We start from the raw sequence: 12,969 nt of genomic DNA, 5'->3' as shown, positions 1-12,969 counted from the left end.
CCTGAAATATATTTGCTTTTATTTGTAGTTGTATATAGTTATGGAGAATATGAGCATATTTAATAACATGCATAGTGATTTTTGTCTTGTAAGCACAGTCAGTGAAACTTGAGATATTGTTTAAATTTTATCTGTGCCTTTCATTTCTTTTTTTTTTTTTTCTTGTTTGTTTGTTTTTATTTGAAAGCCAGAGAGAGGGAGAGAAAGAAAGACACAATGTTTTGGGGTGTGTTGGTCAGTCCCCAAAATGCCTACAGCAGCCAAGACTGGGCCACGCCAAAGCCAGGAGCCCAGAACCCAGTCTACATCTTCTTCTCGGGTGGCAAGGGAGCCATTGCTGGATGGATCACCCGCTGCCCCCAGGGCACACACTTTGATGAAGGGGAACTCAGAGCCAGGCCCTCCAGTGTGGCACATGGGCTTCCCAGGCTCTGCCACGCACCCGCCTCTCTGGTTTTCCACTTCTACAACTGTATTGTCCCTAGCAAAGTATTTTCAGACAGAAGATTATTGGAACTTCTTTTACTGGAATGGTCTACCTCCTGATTTTCTAGGTGAAGGGATATTTGTATCTATCTGTTTCTGACATCCAGTTTAAGTTTAAAAGCTAAGCAATGTGAGTTTGGCTTAATTCTTATCTAGTTTATGTTTGTATTATTTAGAGAATATTTCCACTTAGATAATTTGTGACAGGGTTAATGTGTTTCTGATTCCTAACTAATGGGAAAGTGAAAGATATTTTTAGTGTCAGCTTTCATCAAGTCAGACCTTTCTGACGACCTTGCTAAATTGTATTTCCATGGGAATTTTGCTAATGGGCATGTGCAACATTATCTAGGGACTCGGAGATAGGGTTACAAATGAAAAATAAAGTGCAATGGATGAGCAAATACATCTTTGTTCTCTTTTAAGAAATTCATAGAATGTTAATCTGAACTTTCGTCTTGCAGAGTTTTTATATTGGGTACAGAGATTCTAAGATTGGTAATAATGTCTGAGATCAGTTTAGACAATGAAAATAATGAATTTCAAAAAAAAGAAAGAAAATAATGAATTTCCTAAATGGGTTCTTAGTTGTAATCTTATACGTGCAAGACAGAAGAGAGTAAGTTTTCCAATTGGTGTGTGTTTAGTTAACAATATTAATGGCTTCAGTGGGTTTTACAGGAAAATGGAAGATTGCATGCATGCTTTAAAACAAGCCACCCGTCATAGCTCCCGCTGGTGAACACATGATCTAGACCTGGGGGTCGGACAAGCTGGGCAAAGTAGCTCCAATGGCTGGCTAATGTGTGGGGTGGTAATGCAAACCCTAGCTCACAAGCAAAATTAGAAATCAGGATGGAGCACAGGTCATGCCGAGCTAGGCTCTTGCACCTACTGGTCTGTGTGAGCCAGGGAAGCTAAGCCACAGCATCTAAGGCAAAGGCCAAGACTGGTGAGGGGCTGTGCCAAGCTGGGTCAGAGCAACCACTGGCATGCACACCATCTGTGGCTGGGAACAGGCCTGGTTGGGGAGCTAAGGGGACACCCTAGCTGGGTTGAGGTTCTCACCAGTGAGCACAGGGCTGGAATGGGGGCTGCGTTCTGGTCTGGATATGACTGCAGCCTCCTTTGTCACAATTGTGGACTGGGACTGGACGCACCAAGTCGGGCTAGACGCCAACACCATCTGGTGCTCTGGAGGACCAGGGTAGATGGGGGACAGACTAGGCTAGGTCTCTACCCCTACCGAGCCATGGGTGAGCTGTGTCTGGGTATGGACAAGCCTTGGCTGGGCTGAAACATCCAACAGTAAGAACCAGATTGGGTTGAAGGCCAGTCAGGAAAGGTCACTGTTACTGCTAGTACATGAGGTGGACTGAGTAGGGCTGGCTCATGGACCCACCAGTATGCGCAGGATCGGCATTGGGAGAGATTCTGATGGAGGGGCCTGGGCAACTCCTTTGACAGGACACAGTCCCTGCAGGTGAACGCAAGAAGCACGAAAGGGAACAGCCCAGAACAGGTTGTGGAAAGGGACCCACTGGCATACATTTGGCACATGTTGGGGGCAGACCAGGCTGAACCACTTCCCATCAGCTGCTGGCAAATCTGAGCAGCAGAACAGAGTGTGGGTCGAGCCAGGTTCGATCGCGACGAAAACCAGTGCACATTACGGAATACCAAGGTGAGATGAGCCGTACTAGATGTGGTTGCAGCGCCCAAACAGCACATGTGAGAACCAGGGAGGGAGGGGGAAAAGCCGGCAGGGGGAATGTGGGCTCCCCTGCTGGACAGCCACTCCCACTAGACAGTGTGGGTTGAGATGGGGCAGACCAGGCCAGGCAAAGCTACAGCACCTGTGGGCCTCAGGTGAACCAGATCAGGGAAATGCCAGGTTGGGCTGACTGTTCCGGCTGGTGCAAGCAAAAATTGGAGTGGGTGAGGGTTGGTTGGGCTTTGCCACAGTGTCAGTTGGCAGATGCTGGCACTGGGGGCTAAATCTGTCAAGTTAAATTCCAGAACCAACTGGAGAGTGCAAGATCTGGAAGTGGGAGTGGCCTAGAAGGGAAATAGTGGGCGCCTCCCTCTTGGGTTACCACTCTCACTGGAGAGCATGAAAACCAGGACAGGGACAGGGATGGCTAGGCAGAAAGGCACCCAGCAACATCTGTGTGGGCTGTATAGTGGAGCTGATTGGGTTGAACTAGGCTTCAATGCGCTTTGACATGTACGAGAGCTGAATGGGATGTGGGACAGACTGGACTAATTTGCTGCACATACTGGCAAGCACGGGACCAGGGCAGGGAGTGGGCCTGGTGGGGGTTATTGCAGGTCGCTCCAACTAGGCTGCAGCTCCCACTAGTTTATTGAGGATCGAGCGTGTGCTGGGCAGAATCAGGCTGGACTGCAACACCCATCAGTTCGCGTGAAAGACAGGGCTGGAAACAGAGCTGACCCGGCAATTGCAACCCCCAGCTGACTGGGGCAATGGACTGTACCGGGCCCTGTACTTGCAAGTACACACAAGCATCTGGTCTGGGATCACCTCAAAGTTTCTTTTGGGATCTCCCCAATCGAACTGCCGGACTCAGAACCAATGGTCTGCCATGGAGTGCAAGTGCCAGAGCCAAGCCTCCTCAGATGCTGAGACCGAGCAGTGGAGAGCAGAACCAGCTGCACATGGAGAATATGCCAGTCTATCGGAACCTGCAGAGGACACCTGGCACCACAATAGAGGACAGAACAAATCAATCAATTGCCCCAGCCATATGTTGGCAGTGAAAAACTGGGCAAACGGAGACTCTAAGGTGGACAGTGTCAGTCAGCGGATTCTGCAGTGACCACATCATGCTTGGAATGGCAAGACTGGCAGCAATTCAGAACTGTGGAACTATCCAAACCACTTGAGCAGGACCCTCGGAGCATGCCCTGCATCAGTGACCTGGGATGAGTGGGAGACTGGGTGGGGCTTCTCCCCTTATCTCCCCCTTTACCCCAGGTACAGGAAAAAACAATGTGGAAATAATGGTCTTACCCACTTTTCTGTAGCCCTTGAACCTTTGTGCCCTAATTAACTATGTAAAGATTGTCAAAAATAAAGGGAGAAAAAGTCACCCCATTTTATTGCCTGTATGCTGATGAATTCATTCAGTTCATGTCATCATGTCGACTGTACGTTTCAGGGAATTAGAAGGCGTGTGTGGACTTGTCAGCCTGCACTGGGTGCTTGCCTTCCCTGAATACCGGAGCGCTTTACAGCTTGGCCCAGCTTACTGTGTTATTATTATTATTTTTTTTACCATACAAGCTACAGTCTTTTATTTGTTTATTATTTGAAAAGCAAAGTAGTATAGATTGGGGCTGGGCCAGGAGCCTAGAACTGCACCCTGCGCTCCCACATGGGTGCTGGGCCTAAGTACCTGGGCCCTCTCCCAGTGCTCTCCCAGGCAGGTCAGCAGGGAGCTTCGTTGGAGACAGAGCAGCTGGGACAGCAGTTGGTGCCAGAGCAGCAGTTGGGTGCCAGCCACGCAGGGGGCCTTGGCATCGTCAGCCCCGTGCAGCATTATTTCCTGGGCATTCTCATCCGCTCCCAGGCTTGAAATGATTCCCAAATGAGTCTGAGATTCCAGACTTGTTTCGTGAATTCTCAGGGAAATCCTACATCTTTAGCAAGCTCACTGTGTCTGAAACCGCCTCTGAGCTGTCCTCTCCCTCGCCCCGCTCCACCCCTCCACCCCCGCTCCACCCCTCCCCCACCCTGTCCACTGCCCTGGTGCTTCTGGCCTCTGTCCATTCAGCTGCTTTTGCCAGAAATGTGAGCCTAGATTTCTTTCAGTCCTTCAGCACCTGCCGCCCTAAGTCAGATCTATCACCAAGTGTTATCTTTTCTGCTTCAGAACCTTATCTCAAATTGTTTCCGTTTTCCCCAGCATCCCTGCCGTCACGTTAGATCAAGTACTCTCTCTTGCCGGCTACTGCAGTAGCTTGCTAACTGATCTCTCCACCTGCAGTTTGGCCAGTTCCAAATAAAAGTCAAAGTGAATTGTTAATATTTAAATATAATTTTATCATTTATTTACCTAAAACCTGCCAGTGACTTTCCACTGGTCCTTTTGTCTCTCAGATTGGTGCTGAGGCCTTTTTGTTTGTGGAGGCTGACGAAGGCCAGGTGTCCTTGTCCAGTTAGTTCCCCACAGTGTCAGTCCAGGAGTCCAAGGTCAAGGTGTGACTGGTGGTTTTTCTTCTCAAGTCCGTCTGTGGCCGGTCAGGCCATGTTCTCTGGTGTCTCCCCCCAGTCTGGTCACCTATTCTACTGTGTCCTCGTATGCTCTGAAAGGACTGGTCATAGTAGAGGCCCCCTCGCACCTTAGTGCCCCCAGCCCCTGTCTTGAGGGTTATTCACCTGCCCAAGTCCTGGGATTAGGACGTGACAGACTTGGGGGAGCCGCGGCTCAGCCTGCACAGGACTGATGGCAGAGGATGTACACCACCCCGGCTTTGCCATCCTGCCACCTCTGCATTGCCTCACCAAGACCTAACTGGCCCGTCAACAGCTTTCCCCACTAGTTGTTGAAAAGGGTCTGCCTCTGGAGAATGCAGGAGAGCAGTGCTCTATCCTCTTGCCTTCCAGTTCTGTTGCTTTTCCAGCCTTTGTCCATTCTGTGGTCACTTTCTTGTCCATCAGATGCTCCAAGCTTCTTGTCACCACACTCGCCTTGCTTCTGTTTGCGGTTTTCTCTCCTTCCCACCCCTTTGAACCCCACTCTCCTGTCTGAACTCTCCTGTGTCCTCTGTAGCCCACCAGTTAAAGGAGATCATTTTGATTCTATCAGGGAGCTGTGCTCGCTGCCTGCCTGCAGCCTCCAGGCTCTGAGTGCCCTGCCGGCAGGAGCAGCTGCTCCCAGCCCCTGGTGTGGGGCCTGTGAAGTCTGTGAAGCAGTGCCTTGGCTGGGTGGAGGAGTGAACAGACGGACGAAGCAGCTTTGTGAAGCAGGAGTCAGCGTGTGGAGATGTACAGTAGAACAGTCAGCAGAGTTTTGACCCGAGCACCCAGACTCAAGGCCGCCGTGGCAGGTGCAGTCTTCTCCCGGGAGTGCTTGTCCCTTTTTGTCTTCCAGTTTTGCTTCATTGTTGCTGCTGCTGCACTCTGGTCCTTCAGTGTTTTTCTGGTTGCAGCAAAACATACACAACATGAAAATTTGCCATTTTAGCCCTTTTATAGTTATAATGGGGTGGTATTAATTACATTCACAATGCTGTGTTTTCATCATGACTCTTCCCAGAACTCTGTGTCACTCCAGGCAATACAAATTCTGTACTGAAGTTCTGCACTGACTAGACGGTAACTCGCCCTCCCCTCCTGCTTGTCCCTGGCGGAGTCTGATGTGCTGTGTGCCTCTGTGGACTGGCCTCTTCAGACGCCAAGTCATGCAGTGTGCCCTTTAGAGCTGGCTTATTTCACTCAGCATGAGGATTCTGAGATTCATCTGTGTTGTAGCGTGTACCAGACCTTGCTTCCACATTATGGGTTAGTAATACTAGATTGTGTACATTATACCACCCATTTGTCTTTTGGCAGAAATGTAGGTTGTTTCTAGCGCTTGGCTGTTGTGAGTAATGCTACTAGGAACAGGGTCTTATAGATTCTCTGTTTTCAATTCTTTTGAGCACATGTATGCTTAGTAGTAGAGTCGCTGATTTTCCAGAGCAGTGCCATTTTCCACTCCTACTTGGAACGTCCATGTTTCTCTGCCTCCTTGCCAACGCCTGTTTTCCTTCCATTTTGAATCCCCTTCCTAAGAAGTCTGAAGAGTTGTTCATTGTGGTTTTGACTTGCATTTCCCTAATAACTAATGACATTGAGTGTATTTTCATTGGCTTATTTGTACTTTGTGTGTCTTCATTGGATCAAGAACTTTTGTTTTCCTGGCTTTAAATCAGAGCATTTGCCTTGTTGAAGTGCTGGGGACTAAGCTCTCAACAGTGACGTACTTTGCAAGTATCGTCTCCCATTCCATGAATTCTCTTTCCAGCCCTCTACCACTTCTGAATCTTAATTCACATGTCATCATCTCCATGAAACCTTTCAGTATTTAACCTCCCTCTTCTCACACACTTCACACAAACATTGCTGTATGTAAGCGTGCAGATTGTTATTATCATGTCAGTTGTTTGTTATCTATCTTCTTTGACAAAGAATGTGGAACGTTTGTCTCCTGCTCATTTCTGTATACCTAGTGCCTAGGAAACTATTGATTTATTAATATCTATAAAATGTATGAATATTTCTTTGATAAAAATGAATGGATGGATGCGATACATAGCAGTGCTACCCTGCCTGCATCCTTTTTGAATTATTTATTTCTTTAGAGGACAAAGACAGGGAAGTGGGGGTGTGGGTGGAAACATCTCCATTCAAAGTTCTACAAAGCTCTTGAAAGCTCCGTAGTGGCTGGGACTGGGCCAGGGTTGGGTCTGTGAGCCAGGAATGCAGGCAGGGTCTCCCACGCAGGTGATGGGAACTCACTATTGAAGACACCTTGCTGCTTCCGGGATCTGCCTTCTGGAAGCTGCTGGCAGGAGCCACGGCTGTGCTCTGAGACACAGGTCCCTTCTGTGGGGGAAGGGGAACGCTCACCCAGAACAGAGCGCTGTGCTCGTGACCCCCGGCTGGAGCAGGCTCGCAGGCCACTCCCCTCGCAGGCCGTCCCCCTTCTAGGGATCACTTTGGATGTTTCTGGCAATGTATGTATGGCTTTTCTTTTGTTCTGTTGGTCTGTCCATCTATTATTTGATCAGAAACATGAGAAGTTGTTTCTAGGCTCTCTGTTTTGTTTCATTAGTCTATATGTCTATCTGCGTATCAGACCATACTATTTTGGGTACTATATCTTTGTAATCATTTTAAAAGCAGGAAATCTAAGTCTCACAGCTTTATTTTCTGTAAAAAAAAAAATTTTAAACTATTCATGGTCCCCGTAGATTCCATATGAATTTCAGAATGAGTTTCTCTATTTCCGAGAAATGGCCTCATGGAGATTAGGGAATAAATTAGGTGGACTGGCTATCTTAACACTGTTACGTCTTCCAGTTTAGGAACAAGAGGTGTCTCCCAGTATGCTTGCCTTCTGTTTCTTTCAGCCATGGTTTACAGTTTTGAATATACACATCTTTCATCTTCCTGTTCGAGTTTATTCCTAAATATTTTATTCTTTCTGATGCTATTGTAAATTAAATTCTTAAGACCTTTGCTTTCAGATTATTCATTGTTTCTCAGTAGAAACAGTACTGAATTTTGCATGTTAAGTTCAAGTGTAGCAATTTTGCTAAATTAATATATTAGTTCTAACAGTGTTTCATGGGATCTTTTCTACATTTATGATCAAGCCATCCACATTAGAAATCATTTTGCTTGTTTTTCTGTTTGGATGTGTCTCCTTTCCTCCTCTTGTCCAAGTGTGCAGGCTGAGACGCCGAGTGGGAGTGAGAGTAGACATCCTTTGCTTGCTCTGCATCTTAAGACTTAGAGGAAAAAACCTTCAGTTTTTCACTACTTAGTATGCATCTTTATCTGTGGGGTTTTTTCCTTTTTCTTAATTTTTAATTTTATTTTTAATACATAGTTGAGAGAGATGCGCGCCCATGTGGGCTTCTGATTAGGGTGGGGAGGGTCCTAGTATAACAGAAGGTGGGTGGGACACCTGTCAGTTTTTTGTTCTGTTTTGTTTTTCCTCCTCTGTCCACAGGGAGGTAGGGGAGGGAGCCACTCCTTGCTGTCAAACTAACATCGACACCTGGGAATGGCAGGGCAGTCATTTGATGACACCTTAGAGACCCCAGGGGCAGGGGCAGAAAGAATGTTCCAGGGGTGTTACTTAAGTGGCTCTGATAGTTCTGGGCCACGGTCAGCTTCCTTGCACTAGGGTTGAGAAAATCTTTCCAAGGTCTATTATTGGCTGACAAAATCCACGTTAGTGCATGCACAGGCTCAGGAACATACTACAAAGCTTGGCCTGAAGAGTGGCCCAAGCTGTTCTGTTTTCCTTCCTCTGATGAGGCACTTGAAGTTCCCTGCTGGCTGTCATGTTCCCCATGTGCGTATGGGCGTGCTGTCCGCTGCACTGGCATCAGCAGCTAAGACGGCCCAGTCCCGATTATGCATTCCAAGGTTGGTCCATGTATTTTGTGCTTTTCCCTGTTCACTGGTCTACTTGGGGAATCCCCCAAGAAACCTCGCCTGGGGGTACCTCAGTCTCGACTCTTGCGTGCACCAGCCGGTGTAGGGTCAGGTGCGATCTGTCACCTGCAGCAGCCAACACACATACTGGTGGATGCTGCTGCCTGGTCGATTCCTCCCCAACCCTGTGATGGAAGGGCACCTGTGGCTTCCTGCTCTATCAACTTACTGATATCGTCTTAGCTGCTATTATTTTACATGAGGCTATCAAAGTTGTGTTCCTTTGATAATAAAGCAAAATGGAGGAAGATAGAAGCTCATCTTGGCTGCTACATCCTGGGATGTTAAGCTACTGATTGCAGGTTCATTTCTTAGCGTAGGGATGAGAGTAATGAACTGGTCCTGACCCTCCCAGGACCGACGGGTGATTAGGCTGAGGGTCCCCTTTCAGGTGCTGGCAGGGACAACACGGCTAGGTGTTGTGTAAACCTTGGGGGTTTCATGACAGTTGCTGGTTAGCCAGCTAGTTTTTCTGATCGTTTCAATACTACCTAATTTTATGCGGTTCCTGAAGGATGAGGTGTTAAATCAGATATACGTGTTTCTTTGTAAATCATGAGAACTTAAATGAGTGTGTGGGAGAAAACAAGCATGTGTGTGCCTGGGCTGAGTGAAGAGGGAAAGGGTTTGTGAGGTGGAAGTGGGAATTATTGACGCAGATAAACCAGGAGAATGGTCGTGGACCTGAGAACTAGAGTCTAGAGTGTGTTTAGCACCCAGTCAGTCCAGGATTCCGCTTTAAGTCTTGTGAGCCAATCCTGGGCCTGGGTGTTCCCTCATCCTTCACATTTACCTTCCCAGGAGATCAAATAAACTCATATAGCGCTGAGTTTGAATTGTCTCCTGGGTTCAGCTGGCTGTGATTTAGTGTCAGGGCACCACACTGCTGTGTACCCGGTGCTGTTACCCTCGGGCATGGGAACTGGAGGAGAGCAGAGGGTTGGCATCCCGGCCCTTTGCTATTGTTTCAGGGGTAACTGTGAGCTTGTGCTGAGTCCACACTGGCGAGGGCACAGTAGCGTGGGTGCTGTTAGGGACAACCGCAGGGCTCCCCAGCCAATGGCTGAGCGAGCTTGGGCAGCTGTGCCGCCTGCTGGGGCTATGCTGGTGTTTACTGCACTTCAGATGGGCTGCTGACAAAGAGGAAACAGAATCTTCTGTTTTGTCTCTGTCTTGAAAAGGTAGATAATGAAGTTGTTCTCTTCCTGGCCTGTGTTTTATTAGCCTTGGTGGAGTCACCTTAAAGAACCGCTCTGCCTGTGGCGCTCGTGTGGAGTGGCATGAAGTGCGTTTGTGAGTTGTAGGAGTTAGGGTTGAGTAGGGCAGGTAAGTGGGGTTTTTTTAAACCCTCCGAGAGTAATATCATGAGCCTAGCTGAAGATGGTACAGTGTAATTTACAAACAGCTGACTTCTTTTCTCTTTGTTGTTTTTTTCTCTGCAGAACCTCGAGAAAGTTCTACTGGGATTCAGTCACGAGGAGCTGTTTGATTTCTACAACAAGGTAGAGGTTTTTAAAAATAACTGTTTGATTCATGGAGGTTTTGTAATGTTTCCTTTGTTTTGTGAATTCTTATTTTTAAATATGCCATTGCAGAGCTGAATTCCTCTAAGATCCCTTGTAAATACTTTGTGTTTCACAGTGGGAAGTGTAGCTGACATGAAGGGAATCTAAAAAGCTAAATGAGGAAGAAAAATGGAAATGGTTTTAATTAAGGCAATAGGATTGTTGGTTTAATGTAAAGCTTTGAGTCAGCACACCATGTAATTCCAGCCGCGGGGCCAGGGTGAATGCAGATGGTCTGAGAGGCCCGAGCTGCCGGCGCAGGGGTCCGGGGACCCTGGGAGAGGGAGATGCCGAGCAGTGAGGCAGTTACCTCTGACTGTCGTTTCATGGTCCCTTCTAAATACTGATTTCATAATCCCTGAAAGCCCCCAGCTTTAAAATCTCAGCATAGAGGGCTGATTTCAAATGAACCTTTAGCAAATTTAAAAACTGAAATTGTAAAGCAAACATGAATTCTAGTATCTTCACGTACAAGGAAAATATTTTTCTTCCTTTGTGAGTTGAATATGCAAACTCAGCACCGCTCTTTGCCTTTCATCTCCGTGTTTCTAAACAGCGTCTTAGGAGTTTTTCTTTCTTTTTTGTCTTTGCTAATAGCTGGAGACCGTACAAGCGCAGCTGGACGCCCTTACGTGATGCCTCGAAGCCTGCTCTCTCCATCGCGCTGCTGCCCCCTCGTTACTTTGCATTGAAAGCGGATTGCCAGGTTGTGATTTCTGAAGGCTTTACACGTTTCATAGCTTATTACTGCTCAGACGAATCGCCGTCCAGTGGGTCGTGGTGAAGAGCTGTGGGGCTCTCACGTGCGTCTGTGAGCCGGCAGTCATTGTTGAGAAGACTTGGGCTCTAAAAGCAGACACACCACCGTCTCATTTCTGACTGTTGCTCTTTGCTGGCCTGTTTATTTAACGACCCTTTGTTGCCTCCTAGAGTGTCCATGGACAGAAAGTGCAGCCCACAGACAGCCACGCTGTATGAGCACGGTTCAGAAAACACAGCCCTGCAGCCAGACGCTTCGTGCCTTTCCCCTTGATAGGATGAGTGAGTTTTGCTTGGTAAATGACAAAGGAAAGGAATTTATAATAGAACTAGTGGTATTATATTGGTTAATTCCATTGAGACATCCTCCATCCATTCTAGTGTTTCTGAGTCTAATGATTTAATAATAGTGTGGGGTTTTGTTTGCTTTTCTCGGTGCTTTACATCCATGATGACTCACTTCACACACTGGAGAACAAACTCAGGTCATGAGTAAGGGGAATTGTAACAAATGCTAAATGGACGTCCTTACAGTTTCAAATTGGTTATCTTTTATATTCTGTTCCTATAAATACAAGAAATGATTTCAGTAAATAAATTTTTGTCATAGTTGAACTGAAGCCTACAGTCTTTTAATTCTACGTATTTTATGGTATATGCGTGTGTGGATGTGTGAGAGTACTTGGAACGGTTCACGTAAAGTGGAATTAAAAGGTAATGCGTATCTTCCATGAACATTGTGAACTACTTTCATATGTAAATATGAGCGTGGTTGCCTGCAGAAAAAAATGAGTTGAACTTTTTATGGGTGAAATACCTATTTTACATCCGCTATAGAACAGGAGGCGGATTCTAGCATGATTTTTCTCACATGAATGAATTTGATTTTGATTTCAAAAAGGTCCTATTTTAAAGAAACAAAGCTATTGAAACAAGCACATTTCTTCTGGCTGATACAACATTCAATGTTCAATATATGGAATTTAAACTTGGTTATATGTGTATTTGAATGTTGCGGCTTACGGGAATTGAGGGTTTGCAGTATTTCAGAAAGCCTATAGAGTCAAATTATTTATTTGTTTTATTGGGAAAGCAGTGAGAACGGCAGAGAAATCTGCTTTCTGCTGTCTCATTCCCCATGTGCCCACAGTGGCCACCAGAGGGCTGGGATGAAGCTGGGCGCTGGAAACGGCCATCTGGACCTCCCACGTGGGCGTCCAGGACTTAATCACTTGAGCCCCCAGGATGTGCATTTGCAGGAAGCTGGAGTGGAAAGTGGAGATGGGCCTTGAGCCCAGAGACTCTGGTAGGAGTCTTAGCCTCCAGCCAGATGCTCACCTTTAGTTAGAGGGGTTAGGAGTGTCTCAGGTCACATTCCTCTTGGCTGGCTGGCTGCGAGGCATGCTTTCTGTCGTGTGCCTCTGGGATCTTGTCTGTGGCGTTGGCCTGGACCCTGAGGTAAGTAGCTGAGATCCAGAGGGAACATCTCAGTAAACGTTTCTTTCTTGTTTCTTCTCCACCTGTGGATATATGTACTTCCCACCAGTGCTGAACTTGCCCGGTCTCCCCGACTGGCTGTGTAGGCAGATCAGTCATCATCAGTGTAATGGCCAAGTGAATTCCGTCCTAAAAGTGAAGGTTGGAAGTGAAACTTGCTAAAAGCACCTGGTCTGTGTTTATATTTGGATCTATAGAAAACCTTGCCAGATGGTATTCTATTAGCTTACCTCAACTATGTTTGACTCAAAGGGAATGTACTCCTGAAATGTATTTCATTTTGTATTTTATATGTTCTCTCTGATATAAGACAATCTTTATACAAAATCTAGGATCAGTAGATACATAGATAACCATGTATATACATATATTCATCTGTGTTGTTTATATTGCATATAAACAATGTATGTTTACACTGTATGTCAG

The 12,969-nt window shown here is 46.7% G+C and overlaps 1 protein-coding gene across 1 annotated transcript in view; it reads left to right on the top strand.

Moving 5' to 3' along the window:
* Positions 1 to 11,003, top strand: part of COMMD10 (COMM domain containing 10) — a 129,649-nt gene extending 118,646 nt beyond the window's left edge. Inside the window, exons 6-7 of the mRNA XM_012927413.2 lie at positions 10,165 to 10,224; positions 10,885 to 11,003. Of these exons, the coding sequence (XP_012782867.2) occupies positions 10,165 to 10,224; positions 10,885 to 10,923 (99 nt within the window). The 3' untranslated portion in view covers positions 10,924 to 11,003. The remainder of the gene's footprint in view (positions 1 to 10,164; positions 10,225 to 10,884) is intronic.
* Positions 11,004 to 12,969: the final 1,966 nt, after the last annotated feature.

Source organism: Ochotona princeps, chromosome 19 (genome assembly GCF_030435755.1).
Source record: "Ochotona princeps isolate mOchPri1 chromosome 19, mOchPri1.hap1, whole genome shotgun sequence".
Classification (NCBI taxonomy): Eukaryota; Metazoa; Chordata; class Mammalia; order Lagomorpha; family Ochotonidae; genus Ochotona; species Ochotona princeps.
Note: the sequence above shows the minus strand (reverse complement) of the source record. Positions and strands in the feature narration are given on the sequence as shown.